General features: G+C 39.0%; 2 protein-coding genes across 3 annotated transcripts; both read right to left on the bottom strand.

Moving 5' to 3' along the window:
- Positions 1–398: 398 nt before the first annotated feature.
- Positions 399–14046, bottom strand: LOC109468804 (N-acetylgalactosaminyltransferase 7-like). Of its 2 annotated transcripts, none has more exons than XM_019767144.1 (11): positions 13901–14046; positions 13156–13267; positions 12562–12728; positions 11864–12074; positions 10992–11174; positions 10262–10379; positions 8699–8821; positions 3563–3678; positions 3114–3216; positions 2218–2445; positions 399–1709 (listed from the first exon to the last, which is right to left on the bottom strand). In XM_019767144.1, exons 1-11 carry the CDS (start codon positions 14037–14039, stop codon positions 1575–1577), a joined length of 1635 nt encoding a protein of 544 aa, XP_019622703.1. In that variant the 5' UTR covers positions 14040–14046; the 3' UTR covers positions 399–1574. The 2 variants fall into 2 exon arrangements, with proteins under 2 accessions (XP_019622703.1, XP_019622702.1); XM_019767143.1 differs by lacking the exon at positions 8699–8821 and adding an exon at positions 5207–5329 and having other exon boundaries at positions 403–1709.
- A 95-nt stretch (positions 14047–14141) lies between these two features.
- LOC109468376 lies at positions 14142–21156 on the bottom strand. The gene is made up of 4 exons (XM_019766625.1): positions 20903–21156; positions 15734–15868; positions 14642–14834; positions 14142–14179 (listed from the first exon to the last, which is right to left on the bottom strand). Exons 1-4 carry the CDS (start codon positions 21002–21004, stop codon positions 14142–14144), a joined length of 468 nt encoding a protein of 155 aa, XP_019622184.1. The 5' UTR covers positions 21005–21156.
- Between the last annotated feature and the right edge of the window lie 429 nt (positions 21157–21585).

Here is a 21585-nt window from a genome sequence, read left to right as displayed (position 1 = left end):
TACTTCTGATCCTCTCGATCGACTACCATTGAAGAGAATTCAAATTAAAAAAGAATGCTTAAAAACTGATGAAAAACAACAAAGTTGTGTTAGACTTATTGAAAATCAAACAGGGACACCGGCATGGCAGTCAGCACCTGTCTGCTTCTATGATATGGAAAGTGAGTGAACACACTCTATAAGGTTCATGCAGACTCCAGACTATTCCATTAAATTTCAGGAAGGGGGTAGTCAAGAACATTCCATTTCATTACATTCTTCCTTTTCATATTCTTTTCCAACATTCCTCTTAACTTTCTTACTGGGATATTAAAAATATACACCACTGATTGCAGCAAAAAATTTTTTTATCTTTTCGTCAATGCTTGAATTTTACACCATTCTGCTATAAATTTTGATTAATAATACTTCGTTCAACACAACAAGCAATGGAGATTTTGCAATCCAAGGCCAAACTTTCCTTTGAAAATTTATGTTAAGCAATTTTGGAGACAAAAATGTAGTCAATTTAGGGTCTCTAAATTTGAAAATGTTACAACTTCAAGGTGTTAAAATGGATACGAAATACAGGTGCATAGAAGTGGTCAAAATGACAAAATAAGCTACAGAAAAGGTAGACCTAAAACTGGCTTTTTGTTCTGCGCTCTTTTTTCAAGAAGACCTTAAAGTCCATGGTAGAGACCTCTTGTCTAGGACTTGCTAAAGTACAGATCTCGATTCAATTGCATTTCAATCAAGAAATGCACAACTGTTTATTAAATTATGCACGACTTTTGATCCTAATTTGCATGCATGTAGCTGGAAACTTATTTGAGATCTGTACTATGTATAACTCAAGTATAGCAGCTTTGTCTTTGAGAAGAAAAGGATGAAAATGCAAATTATAAACTTGGAGATACCAGATTTGCATGAATATTTCTCACCATCTCGTATCCCAAAATACCATATTAAATACTACTGTAGCAATTTATTACTTTATGATAACCCCCCTGCAAAACTACGCAATGGTCCCAAAAAGGCATTTAGGTGAAAATTACCAAATTGAACGTTCTACTTAATTCTAACAAGAATTAGATATTAATGGTATTGGTCCCTATAAAATATAATACTTGCCATTTGTCCCCACTCCTGAAATGTTAACCTTTCCACAAAAAAGGCATTTCAGAATTTCTGATTATTTTGATATGCCAGACCAGCAACCTTTTTGTGGAATACCACAATCCATTAATTTTGAAATTCTAATAGAAGTATCAATCATTACTGGGAGATAAGTACATGTATAAACCTTGGGTTATCATAATTATAATTTACAAACATCTGGGCAAAGAAATCTGTTTCCAAGTTCTCCCTACAAAATTCTTTGGACTTAATGTAAAATTTGTCTTTGCTAAAATATACAGCTAAAAGCAGCCCTTTTACAAAGGAGAATTTGGTCTATACAACATTCGCTCAGAAAATAAAGTTGAATCTAAACACCCCTAATTCTACATCCAGCAACCCAAATTGTAGGCAACAAGTGGTGGAAAGATCACAGGAAGTTGGAACATGCCATTGTGAAGTGGGGGTGGTCAGGCTTACATGGCCATGACTTGGTTGAACTCCCATTTCTGCGTTTTTGACGCCTCGTCGCAGTCTGACATGAAGACTTGGTGTAGAATCTCCGAACGGTCAAGGCACTTCCCGATTTTGTGACGCAGCATTTTATTCTCCTGAGTCAGAAAACATATTATGTTACATTTAATTTATTTGAGTTTAATTTTCAGCTATACTGATTTTAGTTTACATTAATTCTGTTATGTTACTTGTACATGTATAATTTTCTTTTTACACATTCAAATTGTAGTATGCTATGTTTTATCATTATATGTATTATATTATGTAACATTTTTGCGTTGTGTCGCTTTTTTGGTGACTCAGCGCAGCACGAGAATACATGTAAGCTGCGCCAGGCCTGTTGTATTATTAGGAGGCTCCTAAAAAGTGTGTAAACAAACAGCAGTTTTCGTTTGAGTATCTTCCGCAGCTTCAACAAGTTTTTGCGGTACACCAACGTTGATCGTATACTCCCCAAATGTCATTATGAATGCAGGTAGGCTTATACCGCAAGAAAATGTGTAAAACAACAATGTTTAAAATCTTTTTAATAATAGTAAATTTATAAACATCACTTCAAATAAAAAGTTTGATATTCTCACCCTACATGTATGTACAACTTACCTCGTCAAACTCCCACCCCCTGTACTTGGTATGACCCGTGTCGCAGTGGTCCAGTTTGACCTGCGTGCCGACCACGTGGATACACTGGTCATACTGCGCCATCTCGTTAGCCTCGTTCAGACGGAACATCTGGTTCCCGCCCATCCCATGACAGCCCCCGATCCCCATCTCACCACCATCCTTGTGTCCCATACTGTCCAGACACAGACCGGAGTCTATCCCTCGGATCTAAAAAAAATGAAACAGAAGAGTGAAAAATACAGTACTGCTGTAACAGTGGGGCGTGTGGACTGGTGCCTGGGTTTGGTCGTGGGTTCGAACCCCGGCCCAGGACCAGGAGTGTCTTTCTGTTTCTACTCTCCAAATTCTTACAGTGTTTCCCATGCCAGCCCTACAAATGTAGGAGTACTGGCTGAGTGCCGCTCCAGGGATGTCGACTTTGGAAAATTTGATCGATCTTGGGAAGGAGGGGGAGTAGTATAGCAGTGGGGAATTTATAGGTACTACCAACTGAGTAAGCATACACTTACTGTACTGTTAGTACATCATACATGTACATGTATGATGTACTATGAAGAAAGCAAATATTCATCAAAAGCCATCCTTGTTCAGATACAGATCAGAGTCTATCTCTCGTGATATGTACTTGTTTACATATCTATGAAAATTTACCACATTTGTGGAAGGATTGACAATAACAGGTGTCTATCACATCTTCAAGATGTGAAGCCTGAGACCAGGCAGTGAAGTTTGCACCTGGATTCACACCAGGAAGAACCCCTGTTCTTTCCGATGACCCTAACTGCAAGACCACCTTGCAATGCTAAAAATATAATTATGCAAGACGTACATGTAGTATAATTATGGTAGAAATCATGGGGGTAAAAAATGCAGACCTCTCCCCAGATCTTGTTCTTCGGAGGCAGTGGGAAGTGATCGACGATGTCATAGGCGATTTCTTCCATGAACCACTTGAAGCTTTTGCAGTGGTTTCTCTCTCTGTGTTGGAATAAAAACAGTCAAGTCATTTATGGAACGTGTGATTGTCAATTGCAAATTTCTCAATAAGTAAGAAAATAAACTGTTTTCAACATAAGCAGCTTGAAAGCTGCATTATGTAACATTAGGATGATACAAAAACTTTTTACTCAATTTTCAATTATGAAAACTTGAATCAGTCATTTTGCATTCAAGAAGTTTGGACTAAACACTGTAATACTAATAGGTAACTTGTAATAGGGTCTAATATCAAAAGTTAATTACTTATTGGACTGGGTCAGTTAGTGGCTGTTACTAGTCACTACTCCCCCTTTTCTTTACATTTTATAAAAGTATTAATACAGACCTGAAGGCCACTAGTTCTGAGATGTCACCAAACGGATGGTTGCGGATTTCTGGACGGCTTGCATAGAAGTACTCCTTATACTCATCCCACCATACCTCCACTACACGCATGTAATTCTAGTGGGGAAACAGGCAAAAGTTACTACACTGTAACAGTATACAGCAGTTACATGTATCAGTTAGCAACAGGCAAAGTTAATAACAGTACTGTTACAGTTACTACACTGTACTACACTGAAACAGGCAAACTTACTACACTGTAACAGTATACAGCAGTTTCATGTATCAGTTGACTCATGTGTTTTTAATCTTAAGCTTGTACAGTGCAAAAGGCAAAGCAGAAGATCTAAAGAGACAGTGACTTAGAACCTAAGATGCTATCCTGTGGTTCAAGACAATGTATAGCCAATCTTGTAACCAAACAACTTTTCAGAAATAAGCAAAACTTCTATCAAAAGTACATATAAAGTTTAGTATTTGTGAGAAGGAAAAAAGAAATTTTATATAGTATTACTTACCTTGCAAGCAAAGCAATAATCTCTACATGGTAAATAAAACTAGGGGGGTAATAATCCAGTAACCTTAATCTTTATTGCCTAAGTAGCATCAAGTATAATCTACGTGTAATTCAATCATATAACACTGGTCAGTTCAAATTGGAAAAAAACAGAAGCAATTGGGAAACCTCAGAAATATCAAATTTCTGCCTATCAGTGTGGTATCATCTGAAAGCTCTTTTCATCACGAAAGTAGTCATGTAAAAATTATTAGCTAGTGATGTTCATAGGCTTAGATATGACTGATTGAAAATGCATTAGACCACTGGTCTGTGGGAAAACCATGTATGGGCTATAATTTAGGCCAGGTGGGCTGTATAAACAACAAGGTGTTGATTGGCCCAGACCATTGTGGTCTTGGCCCTGGCCAGACTGGACTTCACACCTCTAATCACCTGACCCATTGAACCCAGCGCAGGCCAGTGGTCTGACAAGCAAGGTGTGATAACTCATTATGTGAGTGCTTTGTTCAGTGTGGAATGGCCAATTATAACTCATTTGCATTGGAGTGGGCTACTGCTAGGCCACTGTGTTCTATGCATAACCAAGTGTGGTCTGTGTGTTGTTCACATGGTCCAGCCAATAGACCACTGGCCTGGGCAACTTTCAAAACGGAATATCTTCATAATGTTACACGTTATGACCAAATTAAAGACATCATGATGCAGGGGAAATCATGCTCTTTCCAATGACAATATAAATAAAAGTGTACTGTATCTTCAGTAGAAATAAAGTTAGAAAATTGGATGACCAAGATGGCCGCCTTGAAATCGGGAAACTGAACTTCCCAATTTAAACTGACCAGTGTTATATTATATAACTGCTCCTCCATAACCAAGGCTAGCTATAGCTACCCAATTTACAACTTGATGAGTGAAGTGAGGAAAGTTGTGTAAAGTGCCTTTCCCAAGGGCACAACGTCTGGGCATGTAGGTGAAATCAAACCCAGGACCCATGGGTTCCAGGCCAAATGCTCTGCCATTATGCCACGCGACACCACACGTAACACCACAGAAAACCTTGTTAATCTCTATTTTCACTCTACAAAGTCATACACCATCTATAATTAATTTCTATCAGGCACAAACCTGTAGCACCACGGACAACCCAGAGTTGGCGGGTGGAGGGTTACCGGCCCAGCCCTCTAGGCGGTAAATATGTCCGATTCGCGAACACGGCGTGAACAAAACCTCGCCCCCGCACTGCCAAATCTACGGATAAAATACGGCGAGGACACTTTACAGTTTGGGTGTTAAAACTGGGTTTAGAGGAAAAATGCAGCAGCTTTTTATGGATTTTGTGATGTACTGTTGTTGTGAAGTCGTGTGACATGTATTTTGTGAGTGTTTTGCAGTGTGGGTTGTGTTTTTGAGTAAATGTTGCCATTTTTTGTATGTTTTGATTGATGATGTGTGAAAATATTCCTTAGTAAATAGGGAAAAATTGTTGGACATGTATGAATATCAAAAGGCCTACACCGTAGACCCAGTGGTGATTGGGGATCAGGGAATGATAGTTTAAAGAAAGGAAAGAATAAAAAGGCGCCTTCAAGACAAGAAAACCTTTGGGCTTTCCTTTCGAAACCTAAAATCGTGGGTTGTACCACTCTAACCACAGGGGCGTTCTTTGCTATAGTCTGGGCCTGACCAACCTGTAAAACTATAGAAAAGCCCGAGTGTTCGGGAGGGGGGTTTCCTGCCCACCCCTCCAGTCGGTAAATGTGTCCAACCCGACTGCAAGGAACCGACAAGACCTGGCCTCCGCACTGCCACACCTAAAATGTAAGATCCAGATAATCAACACAAAACCTTCCTCCATTCATGAATTTCACACTTCCCATAATGCCTAGTGCTAGGTACGGCGCCATGACAGTTCTCAGTGCATCATGGGTAAGTCACTTTCAAAGAAACTACAACCTTATGCTAAAATTCAAGTGGTCACATATGTAGGCAAGTTGTTTACAAGCCTATGTAGGTCACAGTATCCAAAATGATGAATATCCAGTTGAATTTTAGTGTTGTGGTTGCTTCGAAAGTGATTTACCCATGATGCACTGAGAACTGTCATGGCGCCGTACCCAGCACTAGGCATTATGGGAAGTGTGAAAATCGTGAATTCCGTAGAACTTGGGATATACCACTTTTTAGACCCGGGGGTGTTCGAGGACTGACCAACCTGCATGAACACAAACCCCCCCTCTTTGGGAGGGGGGTTGCCACCCCACCCATGCATCCGGTAAATGTGTCCAACGCGACTGCACGGCACGTTCAGCACCTGTCCTCCACACATCCACACCTATAAAATTCATGTAAAGCCACACCAAGTTAATTTGTTGGTTCTCGGATTTCCCTCTTCATTTTTTTCTGATTTGCAAAATAAAAAAAATTCTGGTTCTGAATCAACTCAAATACATGTGTATGCTCATATTTTGTCCCCAACAGTTAAGGAAAGTCCTTTTCTTCCTAGTTGTTACAGTTTTTCCATCTATCAATGCAGTGGTTTGATTAAAAGTTCAAAATTCATTGTTTGAATATCAACCCAGCCTTTTGTGTTGACTTTGTGGCTGCTATCATAGCATTTTGGGCTATCATAGGATGCCTAGACCTGTTTTTCTTTTTCTTTTTTTTTTCCTGTCGCTTTATATTTTTTCTGAAAAAATCTGAGAACCAACATATTAAATTGTTGTGGCCTAAGATCCACACTTTTCATATACAGTACGTATATGAAAAGTGTTATACAGGCTTTAATAAGGTTTTGGCCGAGACTTCTTGTGGATTCTGGTTTCTTCTTCAACCTGACATTGTTAAGGACAGACCCAATGACAACATGCATGGACAATGCACAAGATCTAGAAGATGAGGAATAGTACAAAGCTTAATTTTCAACAAGCATCATGAACCATACATGTAAGCATGCAATGGAGGCAAAGCATACCAGGACTTCTGACAATATACTGGGCTACATATATGACACAAAAGTAGAAATTTAACAATTGCAAAACAATGTCTGCCTTCTCTGAAATAACCTCTTATAGACAAAGCTCCACACATGCAATCTGACAAGGACACAAAACATGCAACATGAATACAAACACGATGGAAGCTAAATTCATAACCAACTTAGAATTCGAAAGAAAGCAAACATAAATGCAGGCAGGCAAACATGTAGTACGTCACAGAAATTTCCTTTCCAAAAAAAAGGACAAAGCAGACAAGAGTCCTCTTTGTTGCACCAGGTAGACACTCATCCAGTCCTCACTGTCTTTCTAATTGCTGACAAACTTAAGTCTTATTAATTTGCTAACTAAGTTAAACTTGTTATACAGCCAAGTATGCCTATAACTAGCCTGTGAGTGTGAGACTACAATGTACATGTACTTGAAGACAACATGAAACCAGCACCATCTTTGGTTTGAGATCCTCTCAAAAGGATGGGGTTGCAGCATATTAAGATACCTGAAGTCTACTGTATTCAAAAATTCTGTTATGTTTCTTCCATCATTTTAAGATCAAAGGTTACTTTGTCAGATATGTTCAGGTACATATCAAGTCATGAGCAGTCTGTACCTAAACCTCAGAGTCTGTACAAGTACCTGTACCTGATGTTATGCTTAGGTACAAAGCACTATGTCAGGGCAAGTCTTTATCTCTGTTCATGACCAGGTGTGGATTTTCTGATCCAGATTGCCTCTTTGATCTGACATAATGATTCTGATCTGACTTTGAGATCTAGAATCCACTGTAGATTCCTAGTATCCATAACCATAATCACTCTTCTTCTGCTTCCGCTTTTGCACTAATCAGAACTATCAAAATAACGATTTGTCATGATTGAAGCTTAAAACATGTTAATGCGGACTGTCCTGGAATCATGCAGGCACCTAGAGGTATAATTCAACGGCTCTACATGTGGTTTAGTGCTACCCTGGGTGCCAGGCTCTTTAGAATCCAGATATCTTTAATAACTTAAAGATGTTTCAGAGGGTGGAGCTGGATGTTGGGGAAGGCCTGAAAGTGAAGGAAATTTAAAGATTTCTGGCTGTGGCCCCCAGGGTACATTATTGGTTAGTGTCTACAGCACTGGCCATGGGTCAGGAGCAATCATGCTCTCCCTCCCGCCATTCTACAGAACACCCCTTCAAGTAGACTGGTCCAAACTTTGTACAGTCTTGTAATTATTGCAAAAATTGTGCATAAAAAGATGCTGATTACAGCAAGATTCTTTTTGATGCATTTATTTTACTTCATCTGTAATTCTTTTGAATTTACTGGAGTCAGAAAATTGGGATGCAGACAACTGGGTTCAAAGTCTAGATCTTCTGTTGCTTTTAATGAGGCCATGATAGGGGTTTTCAAGAAATCTGATCCAGTTAAATACAGTATTAATGTTCTCATCAAACCCCTATGCCAGACTCCACAGTCAAGAATTTGAAATGTTTAACTTCAAAACATCTCTCTACCTATAGTAAATAGTTTGGTCCAAAATCAACAAAACCTTTGAACTGTTTGCTTTAGCACAAAACCTTGGGTTGTACCACTCTCAACACAGGGGTGTTCTGTCCCGTTCTGGGCCTGACCAACCTGTAGAACCACAGAGGACCCTGAGTGCTGGGGAGGGGGGTTTCCTGCCCACCCCTTTAGCCGGTAAATGTGTCCGACCCGGCTGCACGGGGTAAACAACACCTCGCCGCCGCACTGCCACACCTAAAATATAACATCCAAACAATCAACAACAACAACAAAACAACAACATTGGACTCTACCATTCTCAACACAGGGGTGTGGGGTAGGTCAGACCAACCTGCATGAATATATTCTCCCCGGGTTTTTTTGGAGTGGGGTTGCCGTTCCACCCCTTTAGTCGGTAAATGTGGCCCACCCGACTGCAAGGTGTGAACAACAGCTGACCACCGCACTGCCACACCTACATGTACATGCATTACAGGTGTGGGAACACTTTAAACTCTAACATCAACCAAAAACACATCTCTTGATGACAACTTACTTTCTCAGCATAAGTTGTGCTTAAAGAATTTTTTTCTCAAATAATAATTATGAAACATAATTTAATATTCCATTTTCATAAAATATCAAATAGTATCCAGTTGCTGTATAGGCAAGGTGGTAAGAAATCTATTTGGATTTTTAACTTGACATATTGCTTTGACGAAGTCTCTTTGAAAGTTTCTTTAGACTTACATTTGGAGTAAAGGTCAAACAAGTCATACAAGAAGACAGAAAAAAACTGCAATGCTGAAAAGCCATATAGATTCTTCCTTGTGAGGATCATAAAAAGTTTTTGTTCTTAACCCTTCGAGCTTTAAAGCAGAACAAAACTTGACATAACTGGGGTTAAACTTACAGGACATTTTGTAAAACTTGAATTAAAGATTATGTATGAATGTTAAATTAACTCAGCAAGCATGACATTGTACAAATGTACATTGTAAGTACACAAACTTGCTTGCCTAACTAGCTAGAAGCACACGTCCCATGTAAAAGCAACATTAACCAAAATTTAGAAGCAACACAGCCTAAAGCATGCCTTGCAAACAACCAGACAACTTTACACAACACAAAATACAACTGTGTACAACTTGAGGACAAACACTTTGACAATATTAAAAAGAACAGGAAAGGGACAGACAATTTGTAATGTGAAAATAATGATGTGAATGTTGTGTTGGGGTTACATGTAAATGTTTGAATGTGTTAGTAACTTGTTGTAAGTTGTTATGTGTGAACTGTAATGCTGCTGCAAAATGATTTTTTTCAATTTATCAAAAATATTAGAACATGATAATATAGTACGGTTATTATATTACTTGTGACGTATACAATGCATTATTATACTAAACAATGTTGCAAAACGAATTCAAAAGCTGATATTGGACAATACATATCAAAATGTAATACTAAGAATGCCTTGAAATTTTACAAATTAATCCACAATTAAAATAATTAGCAGAATCACATCAAATACGATCACAATTTTTACAATAAAAAGCTGTTAGTCCAAAATAAGTAACAATTTGAAAATTGTCAAATGTACAACTATTCAGAACACTTAATGTCTTCTCTCAAAATGCTGTGTTCAAAGATTAAGATAATTTCTTGAGATCATCTTTAAGACATGAGACGTACCTTGTACGAGATCTCAAAGTTCTCCCCTCCCCAGATCTTGAGCCCGGGGTCGTACAGACCCAGCTCGAAGAAGTACTCTCTGTCTATGGCAAACAGACCACCAGCCATGGCAGGCGACCTGGGATAAAGGAAACCATGGACAATGTTTTAGGTGGTTTGTTTGGGGTACCATAGCTTTTTTCTTTTATTTGTTGCTGCTTATATATGTCGGTTTGTCAACTCACTCATTCACTCCATCCTTTGTTTAATCACAAACTCATACAATACTCATTTATCCATTCATTTATTTACTCACTTACTCACTCATTAATTCAATCACTCTCTCATCCATCCATCCATTCATTCCTTCATTCATTCATTCAAAATACCTGTCAGTCAGTTAGTCAGTCATTTGTCAGTATTATTTCAGTATGTCTGTAACAGTTCAACAGTTCATAGTCTTTATGTCAGTTCTTGTCTATGCCTGTCACCTGAAACAAATAACTCAAACATTACAATTGAATTCAAACAATGCATGTACTACATGTACAACACTGATTATAATAGACTATGAAGAAATAGGTCAAAACTCTACATATTAAGCAATGGTAGCATATTTTATCCCTTCTACATGTATTTTATTTCACTCTGAAGAATTTGTTTCAAGTTACATGTATACCTGGTAGTGTTGGGGACTCTCCCTCACCTTACCTCACCCCTAGGGACACATCCCCACCCCTGGGGCACATACCTGTAAGGCTCAGAGTGATATTTATGCCTGGCCCTCTCCCTGGGTGTGTTGGGGACCCTCTTCCACAGCAGGCTCCAGTCCCAGGCACCGCGGGCGTGTCCGTACTCGTCCCCTCCCCCCTGGCCGTAGATGTTGTAGTTGTTGCCATCAATCACGTCAATCAAAGGCACGGTGCAGGTGGTTCTGGGAAGGAGCGACAATTTAGCGACAATTTTGGAAGAACAAACAAACAAGCATGCCAAGCAAACAAACAAATGTTGAAATACGTCGGTGAAGGTAAGACATGCCAAAAAACAGTTACTCAAGCTGGGTAATATTATTTTGGAAACGGTCAGACGTTTCAGGTAGCATCCAGTGAGGATTACAACCTTTCGTAAGTGACACTGTAGAGTTGTCAGAAAAGCAGGCACGAACTTTTGATTGATATGCAAATAAATGGTGAAGGTCTAGGTGTTGGGCCACACTGCAACACAATATGTAGAAAAAAAATTGAAAAATCTAGCCTGGTTACCAAACCTTTTTGGATGCTGAGTATCTTTCTTCCTCTTTGTAATAGCTATTGTAGAGAGGACGAAAGAGACTCGGCAGCTAAAAAAGGTTTGGTAACCTGGCTAAGAAAGTCAAACTACATCCTTCGTCTTCTTTTATTTTGAGGCAGCCGCCTTCAACTACCTGAAGATTCTGCTGCCTATTTTTTTTGTGTGGATAATATGATATGGGGTTTGCCAGGCCTCCATCCAGGAAAGTTGTGTGAAATGCCTTTCCCAAGGGCACAAGATCAGTGACATGGCAGGGTTCGAACCCAGGAACTATCGGTTCAGAGGCAAATGTTCTGCCGTTATACCACACAACCCTACGAATCCTTCTCTTACCTGTTAACGGCTATAGGAGAGATCAGTGCTGGTGCCCAGTTGATGCCCACTTCACAGTGGGAGTCCAGGTAGACTAGAATCTTGCCTCTTGTGGCCGACCGTGCTCCGATGCTTCGTGCCTGGATCAGTCCCTCCCTCTGCTTGTTCCTGACCAGCTTCACCAGGCCTTTGAACTGGACTAGATAGTCATCCAGGCGCTGCTTCCAGTGTTCTGAAACAACATCAACATGGAAGCAATAAATTAAATTCATTAATTTTTGAGGGGAATTTATTTTGAAGTAAAAGGCAAAAGGAGGTTTTTGAAATGTTTTAATTTTAGAGTAAAAAAATAGGTTCACAGCTCCAATTTTTGTGCAAATGCACCCAGTATTTTTTATTAACCTTTAGCACACTGAAGTAGCCATTTGGCTAAAAATTCTCTATTGGTTACAGGGTCAGGTAGCATAATTATACAGATACAGAAGCTGGTGTGTTACGCCGAAGGGCGGTTATACCGGTTGTACAGATACAGAAGCTGGTGTGTTACACCGAAGGGCGCGCGGTTATACCAGCTATGCAGATACAGAAGCTGGTGTGTTACGCCGAAGGGCGGTTATACCGGCTATATATATACTGAGAAGCTGGTGTGTTACGCCAAAGTACCGTTATGACAGCTATACAGATACAGAGGGGAGAAGGTTAATGATATAATTCTGCACCTTTTGTGCTGAAGTCGTCCACTAGTACAATCTCAGCCAGCAGTTCAGGTGGGGTTCTCTTGATGACGCTGTGCACAGTTCTCATCACCACTGACCACGCCTCGTTATAGAACACGATGATGACACTGATGTTGGGCAGACTGGTGTCGTAGTGCCAGTACTTACACCTGACATAGAGAAATCATATATGTCATCAAACCTTATTTTCATAACATACTGCAAAATGTAACCTTCTCATTGGTCAAATTGTGTCATTTGGTAATATTGAAACATGGAAAAATCATATGCGGTGACTTCAAAACTTAATTATGTTTACCTTCGCAGAAGGAAAACATATTGTTTTTGCTCTTTCTTTTTCCTCTTCTTCTTCTCCAAACAAGTAAGGTCAATGACTTGAACCAGATGTCTGTCACCGTGGTAACTGGTTTTGGGTTACATCATGTTGCAATTTTATAGCAGGAGGGATTTTGACTCTTGTGACCATATGCATTTGCTTTCTAGTTTCATAACATACATCTACAAAATGGAGCCTTCTCATTGGTCAATGTGTTATCTGGCTATATGATAAATAGTCTAAAATGTAGTATAACTTACTCTGGATCTCTTATGTCTTTGATGGTTCTGTCCAGTGAGATTTTGTCGCTGGCCACAATGTTGAAGCCGAACTCCTTGATACTCTTGTCAATCTCCTCTTTATACTCTGGACCTACAGATGGAAGGAAAAAACACACAAATAAAGGATGTCAAGACATGAACTTACGAGATTTTCACTGAAAATTTAAAGAACAATATGTCTTGTTGTGTGACTTTCATGGCTTTGGCTAAGAGGTCAAAAGAAAAACATGTTTTCAGGGCTAGAAATACCACACACACACTTGCTTGGACCACCAAGACAGTAGTCTTCCAAAGCCTTTCCCTAGGTCACAACACTGGGGCCTGCCAGGGATTTGAACCCAGAACCTTCAGATTCTGAGTCAACAACCCTTAGACCAACTACTGTAGCCACCGATGCAATCAAACTAGTGGCCTTATACATAGCAATAACAGATCTAGATGGGGTTGTGTGACTTAACGGCAGAGTGCTCAACTCGGAACCAAGAGGCCCAGGGTTCGAGTCCTGACATGCCACCGATCTTGTACCCTTGGGAAAGGCATTTTACACGACTTTCCTCACTTAAGTCAAAATGACTATTGTCTGTCCCGTATTTGTTCTATGTGTGGGACACAACACCAGCAACAGCTGCCTTTGTTCTACATGTACATGTATTGTATTGTTACAATCTCAATAAATTAAATCAAATCAAATCAAATACGCACATCTACATTGTAGGATACAGACCGAGTTTAAATGGTACAGATCCCTCTCCGGGTGCATCTGATATTTTCTCCGGCTCTGGTTCCCAGTTCCCCAGTTCGCCAGGTTTCATGACGGCAGGACGGTACTTCACGTTACCTCCGCTATTTCTCATGTTCTCCATGATTTCAGGACCTGAAGCAAGAAAACATGTTAGTAATATTTACACAGCCCAGAAAACCCAAGAGGTGGAAAGACCAGACACAGACACATGGCTCACCCTAACTTAAGGGAAGCTGAGACTGTGGCTCTGGATAGAGCTTGCTGGAAAAACCAGATGTGGGGGAACAAGGGGCCAGATCCTGGCCTGAGCACATACATTGTAGGCAGGCAGGGAAAACCTTTCATTGCTTAGGTTTCTTGTAAATTCAATTCAAAAACAATTGGACAAAATTGTATGTCATAGATCAAATGCTTATTACGGCTGCTACACATGTATACATAATACCTGTACCTGCATCACCGTAGTACAGATGTAGGTACAGGTACAGTCGCACTTAAGTTATTAAAGGAGTATAAATCCCTCCTACTATAAAATTGCAACATTATGTAACCCAACACCAGTTACCATGGCGAGTCAACAAATCAGGTCATTGGCCAGGTCAGAGGTTAGTGTTTGGAACAGAAGAAGAAGAAGAAACGTAGCAAAATCAGTATGTTTTCCTTCGATTTTTTTAACCTTCGATAAACATAATTAAAGTACAAATCTGATCATGAGGATCTCACCTCTTCTAGGAGCTCCGACTTGCGGCTGTTTGACGTCCTCGTCCTCGTGCCGGATGTCTTCCTTCTTCCTGCCCTCCCTCACGGCCTTCAGGTCCACCTCCAGCCCGTCCACGTGCGGGATTCCCGCGCCCTTCACGTGCTCGTGGCGCGGGTGTTCCTCATCCTCATCCTCCTCCCCGATGAAGTTAGGAACCTGTCATTGTGAGAACAGGGCATTGTCATTAGATAGCTTTAAACAATGTCTAGAGTTAGATGTTCAAGGGTTAGGTGTAACACGTGGATCGGTGTAATGTAGCCAGCTGCTGCTGCGCCGCGTGCCTGCGGAGATTGTACATGTGTGTTACACCGAAAGGGTGTTATACCAGCTATACAGAAACAGATACAGAAAATGGCCACTGACCACTAAAATTTAGGCCTGGACAACTAAAAGGACACTTTGGGCCATTTTTGGGACAACAGAACAATAATCAACATCAGAATGTCAGCCCTTCTTTTGTTTATTAGGCACACGTCCTAGCTTTTGGATCCAGAAAAGTCCCCCCGAATTTACTGTCTGCAATTATAGTGTGTCAAATGTATACCCTGGGAGTCAGAACGTAAGCAAAATAAAGTTGACTTCAATAAAGTTGACTTCAATTCTTCCCGAAAAACAGTTTGGGACAGTTCATCCTCACTTCGGGACAACTGAAATTTATTTTTGGGACAGTGCTGGGACAATAGGAAGAAAAGTTAATTTTGAGGCCTGGAGAACCATGAAAGACTTACAAAATGGAGAGTAAGCATTGTGAATGTGCAATTGTATTGTAACATCTGTGTCCATAATATCACCATAGTCCATAATATCGCCACCTTGAGAAAAAGTGTGCTTAAAGATATTTTTACTGCAACATACCCTATGCTAGGTATGTACATTTGATGTGTGAAGGAGTGCATACCAAAAGTATGTTGCAGTAAAAATATCTTTAAGCACACTGTTTCTCAAGGTGGCGATATTATGGACCCTGGTGACATTATGGACACAGATGTTACATGTAAGCTGATGTGTATTGTATTTTCTGCAAAGTTGGTTTTAAATGAAAATTTGATTTGAACCTTTAGCTGAGGAATCTGATTGTCCTTTTCCCTGTTTGGGACGAAGAGTTTGTCCTCCTGAAACTGTTTCTCCCACTCCTGTCTTCTCTCCTGCCATGGAGGGTGGTTTCTTCTGTTCTCACTGCCTTTTGTTTCCTACAAATGGATAATAAAAACAAGTTACGAGCCTTGTTTTGAGGTGAATCTGAAGTAAGGCCATGTTGATTTGATTATATGGATGACATCCTCTGGGGACCCCAAAACTGATGCGAGCGTGCGAATAAAAAAAAAGTTTTGCAAAAAAAAAAGTTGCTTTCATCATGAAATCTACGTGGTCATGAAGGTTGAACACATGACACAGAGTATGGTATGGCGAATAATCTACACTCCAAATTCCTTTCTTCACATTTTCGTCATTTTCATTTAATTTTGGCATTCTACGACAATGGTATCATTTTGAAATATTTTTTTTGTACCTTACGGTATATATTTGCTCATTTTGATGTATGATTTACAGTATGATTGAAAACTTTTTTTTTTTTGGAAACGGCCGAAAATTCATGCGCGCGCGGATGTCATCCATATAATCAAATCAACATGGCCTAAATTAAAAAAAAAGGGTCAGACATCTTGGTACAGGGCTCGAAATTCATTTTTGTGAATAGGTACACTAGTGCACCCAACCTAAAAGATTAGGTGCACAAAATATAGATAAAATGTAGATATTACTGGTCCTCTTCTGAGCTTGAATCTGAAATGGGAGCTAACTTCAAAATCTTAAACAAGTACTACAACAAATTGCTTTTCTGACAGTTAGAACTTAGATGCCAAGAATATCCTGTATACATTGTACTATTATACATTTGATATGTACAAAAATACCTACAAATATATTTGAGTGCACCAGTGCACCCACAGAAAAACATTGGGTGCACTAAGGTGCACATGCACCCTGTCTTTCGAGCCCTATACCGGTGCACCTAACAATTTGTTTGTGCACCTAATTTTTTTAGGTTGGATGCACTTAATTTTCTCTCTATATATATAGGTTGGGTAACTTGGGTTATTTGCTTGAAAATCTACCAACGATATCTGTCTGTTTCCCAATACTAAAGCCTACCAGAGCAGGATATACAAACCATGCTTCCTTCTTAACCACAGCTGTTACAACAAGTTCTTTTGTACATGATTCAATCAATAATATTCAGTAGGCATGAAAACCACTGACATCCCAACACAAGGTCTAGAAATACTGTGAGTCATGTAAGTCCTTACACTACCAGCTGCCACTGTATACTTACTAGTAGTAGATTTGAGTAGTATACAAAACAATTGTGTAGCTTAGAGCACCTACTAGGTAACAGTGGGGGGGGGGTATAGGTGCTACCAACTGATCCTTTTAGCCGAATTGTTTTTTTTTTTTTTTTAATCTTTCTTTATTGAATTTTCCAAAATAAATTAACGGTTACAGAATATGGCATGGCATTGTGCAAAAAGGAATACATGGTGAACCACAAAAACAAAACGTAAGATCCAGGTACAATAGTGTAGTGCAAATTTTACAGATACACCCTGTTGCCCCTAATTACATGGTTTAAAATTACACATGGGATTTTTTTTAAACTCTTTTAAATATTTATTTAACAACATTTTATCTATTCTGAAAAAATTGTATTTAATTTTCCCCATTTCCCCCTATGTTTTAATAGTTTGTGTTGCCTATACGCAATGTTTAATTCTAGTCTATAAAAGTAAGAAACATAAGATATAAATGCAGATAAACTTAAGGAATACTTACGATTTTTAAAAATAAACATTTTACCTAGGAGTACTATAACATTGGAGAGAACCGGGCATCGATCAGTCAGGTTACCAAAAATTATATTGATTGCGTTGATTTGTAAATGAGTACCAGTGATGTTGAAGAACCATTTGTCCACCTGACTCCAAAAATCTGCAGATATTCGACAATTCCAAAATAGGTGGACGACTGATTCTTCTTCTTCTTTACATAGACTGCAAATTGGTGAGTCTATTAACCCCCATAAAAATAATGTTTTATTACAAGTTAAAAATTTAAACAGCAGTTTGTATTGAAACATACGAGTGTTTGAGTCAATAGAAAGTTTATACGGCAAACTATACACTTTGTGCCAAGGTAAAGGGGTATCGAAATATTCCTCCCACGAAAATTTAATTTTATCAGACGAGTCCCATAAACTGGCTTCGTTCATAAAAAATGAATACAGATCTTTATTAATATTTCCCTTACGTAGCCAGCTTATGTTTCTGCAGACTGGAAGACAAACACCCAGGTTTGGAGATGTCTGTTTTAACGTGGTTTTCCAACAAGAAGGAATTGCAGAAATAAGTTGATTGTACTTAAATTCGGTACAGGCTTCCCCAAATTTTTGAGTCAGATCATCAAATGATAAAAACCTATTTTGTAAGTCTAGAATGTCATTTACAAACACTACTCCTCTACTAAACATTACCTGAGAAAAGAATGGTTTTCCATCGATTGTAATATTTGAATTTAAACACAGAAGTTGTTGTTTTATTTCTACTGCTCCCTCTGGCGGCCGGAGCTGGAACTTTAACCACGCCTGTATTACATGCATGAAAAAGGAACTAAGAGGTGACTTTTTCCCCATTAAAGAGTTAAAATCCACATACTTTAGTTGGGAAAAAGGAAATACATTCGTACGAAAAATAGAACTAGATAAAAATATTAATTTAGAGCAAAACCATTTTTTATTTAGATACAATTTTGGCAGCCAAGAACCTTTAAGTGTCAAATCCACAGCCTGCAAATTCCTAAGTTTTAGCCCCCCCTGTTCATAAGTAGCATACAATGTTTTCCTTTTCACCCGCTCCGGTCCCTCCCCCCATAGAAATTTAAATATCTTTTTTTCATATAAGTCAAAAAACGTAGAGGGGGGAGACGGGAGAGAAGTTAGTAAATAGATAAATTGAGGGACAATTAATGTATTGATTAAAACGATTTTACCCATAAGAGTTAAAGACTTAGATTTCCACGGCATTAATATCTTGTCTATTCTAGCCAATTTCTTGTCAAAGTTATAATCCACTATATTAGATAACAGTTCTGGGATGTGAATTCCTAGAATATTAACAGGGCCATCCGTCCATTGTATTTGTAAGGGGCAAGGTAAGTAAAAGTTTGTTCTTTTTAGAGTACCAATTCTTAATATTTTACATTTATCAAAATGTGGGCATAGTCCTGATAATAAGGAAAAATTTTCTAGATCCGTAACTAAAGCGTATAAAGAGCCGAGTTCGGGAGCAAGTGGAAAATTCGAGTCGTCGGCATATTGCGAAATTTTAGATTCAATTCCAAAAGTATCTAAACCTTTTATTTCGATATTGCTACGAATTTTAATAGCGAGTATTTCTACCCCCAAAATAAAAAGATATGGAGAGAGGGGACATCCTTGTCGGACCCCACGGGACAGGGAAAAGGACTTAGAAATATAACCACAGTTGATAGCCGAATTGTTAGAGCGTCGGGGTTATGAGCTGGTGCCTGGGTTTGGCGTGGGTTCAATCCCCGGCCCGGGACCAGGAGTGTCTTTCTTTGAGTGTTTCTACTCTCTTAATTCTTACACTAGTACCAAAGGCCTGAATAAAAAGTAAGTTTAAATTCCTTTACTACTGTGGAGGGACATGTACCAAATATATTTGAAATATCTTTTATGGACTTTGATCAGACAACACTAAGAAACTCCTAGAATATTATAGTCTCTTTCTTGTTGACACTCACCACACTGCATGTTTGTACAACATGTTATACTTACATGTTCAATGTTAATCATTTACAACCCTGTAAATTAGCAAACATTTGCTCAATTGTCTCTTTTTCCACCATACTAATGGCCTACATGTAGTACATTTATTTCATACTAATTTTGAGGGTCATTAATAAATCATATGATATTTGCTCATTACATTTTTGGGGTGCCTAACAATAAGGTGATTGAATGAATGGCTACAATGTACTAGTATTAGCAAGTATGTATAGGCCATTTCAAGTACCTGGGATGTTAACAAATAAGGCTTATTATTTAGATACAAAAGGCTGTATTGAACCAAGATGATACATGTAGCTTGCTTATATGCATAAGTGACAGTATGAATTTCAAGAGATGGGCTAAGAATGCAACTTGCCCCTAAAGACAAGACACCATGAGATGTTTATTTTTTTTAATTTCAAGAATTTCTATTTTCTGTTACTGTCATTTGATGTAGGCAGAACTACATTTCAAAGACCCACTGTACATGTACTGCATGCCTACAAGTACAAAGCTGGCGTGTTACATCAAATAACTTAGTTATGCCACTAGATCCATACAAACACAGACATAATCCACAAAATTTACCATATTTTAATATTTTAGTCAACAAATCATTCTGAAGTACCATAAACAAAACAATCAAACAAACATCTGTGTCTATAATATCACCAGGGTCCAAAATATCGCCACCTTGAGAAATAGTGTGCTTTAAGATATTTTTACTGCGACATACTTTTGGTATCCACTCCTGCACACCTCAAATGTACATACCTAGGGTATGTTGCAGTAAAAATATCTTGAAGCACACTTTTTCTCAAGGTGGCGAATCATATTATGGACCCTGGTGATATTTAATATGGACACAGATGTTATAATCGATGCTCAAGTTTGTCAATTCAAAAACCTTAAATTCTTCAACCACTAAGCAACCCAAGCAGTTATTTACCTAAGGAATCGAAAAAGCTCCTAAGGTTTTGTTGTACGTTAAGCACCTGGAAATATTGACCTGGGCGAGTCCATGTGTGAGTACAGGGGGGACAGGTGTGTTTCCACGTCATCGCAGGTGTAAATGGGGGGGGGGCGACTTGGTAACAGGTGGCAAAGAAATTAACATTTTATAAAATATCTATATACATTCCCAGAAACTAGAATTGCCTAGAATTTTTATAAATTCCGTTTGAATGCACGAATTTGTGTAAGGGAATTTGTTTTGGTCGTAAGTTCTTGCTTGTTAGTTTGTTTGTGCTACAAGCGGAACTACGACAAAACTAGCGACCTCAATGTATATACTACACGACTGTGCTTTTTTTCTGCAGAACACACATGTTTCTAGCTGCTACGAATTGTAAGAAACAAAGTTTTAGCTTGAACTTACCACCGCATTTTCGTCCACACCACGAGAAAATATCCAGACTACGAAGAAGAACACTCCGACAACAGTCGAGGTCCTGATCACAAAACTCGGTCGTAATCTCATCTCAGAACAACTCCGAACACTGATAGCATCCTACGAACTTAAACCCTTTGATTGGGAACGGAATATATTAAAGATTTGGGGTAAAACTTGAAGAAAACGCCGGGACTTGACCACACTACCAGTGTGTGTATGTCTGTGACGGGCATGCGTATCGCGATGTGACCTATGAACCCGGATGCAGTGCCACGTGTTAAGGTAGGGGGCGTGGCTCAGTCAACAACTTGGGCAAACTTTTCAAGTATAGAGCTTCTGAAACAAACTTAGGAAATATCGATTCTGCTTAAAGCAGGTGAGTACCTATAGTCTTGGTTAAACGATAACCGTGCCAGTTTGTTGTTGGAAAGTTTTGTATATCTGTGTGTTCTCTTTGAGACAAAATTGTATACAGACTGATACTGAAACGTCTTTGTTTTTCTCGTGTGCTAACGGCATAGCTCGAAAAATTATTTGAAGGTTCCACTGGCAACATCCAGAACTAGGGGTCATGTTCAGTGCTGGAGGAGTATTGATGACTGCAACCGAGTTATACTGCGTTTAACTTAGTATATCATTGAGAGTAACCTACTGAATGTTTGTAATGG

This window comes from Branchiostoma belcheri, unplaced genomic scaffold, assembly GCF_001625305.1.
Source record: "Branchiostoma belcheri isolate BF01 breed outbred unplaced genomic scaffold, Haploidv18h27 scaffold2, whole genome shotgun sequence".
In the NCBI taxonomy this organism is placed as follows: Eukaryota; Metazoa; Chordata; class Leptocardii; order Amphioxiformes; family Branchiostomatidae; genus Branchiostoma; species Branchiostoma belcheri.
This window is presented reverse-complemented; position numbering and strand designations above follow the sequence as displayed.

What these genes read in the sequence shown, in the direction of transcription:
- LOC109468804 (XM_019767144.1), bottom strand. Translation starts at nt 14,039, where the DNA reads ATGGAGAACATGAGAAATAGCGGAGGTAACGTGAAGTACCGTCCTGCC. An exon ending in AAAGACATAAGAGATCCAGA is followed by an intron (nt 12,729 to 13,155) that starts GTAAGTTATACT and finishes TCTCTATGTCAG; the next exon opens with GTGTAAGTACTGGCACTACG. An exon ending in AGAACAAGATCTGGGGAGAG is followed by an intron (nt 2,446 to 3,113) that starts GTCTGCATTTTT and finishes CATTTTTTTTAG; the next exon opens with ATCCGAGGGATAGACTCCGG.
- LOC109468376 (XM_019766625.1), bottom strand. Translation starts at nt 21,004, where the DNA reads ATGAGATTACGACCGAGTTTTGTGATCAGGACCTCGACTGTTGTCGGA. An exon ending in GTGTGGACGAAAATGCGGTG is followed by an intron (nt 15,869 to 20,902) that starts GTAAGTTCAAGC and finishes ATCCATTTGTAG; the next exon opens with GAAACAAAAGGCAGTGAGAA. An exon ending in ATCAGATTCCTCAGCTAAAG is followed by an intron (nt 14,835 to 15,733) that starts GTTCAAATCAAA and finishes TCACAATGACAG; the next exon opens with GTTCCTAACTTCATCGGGGA.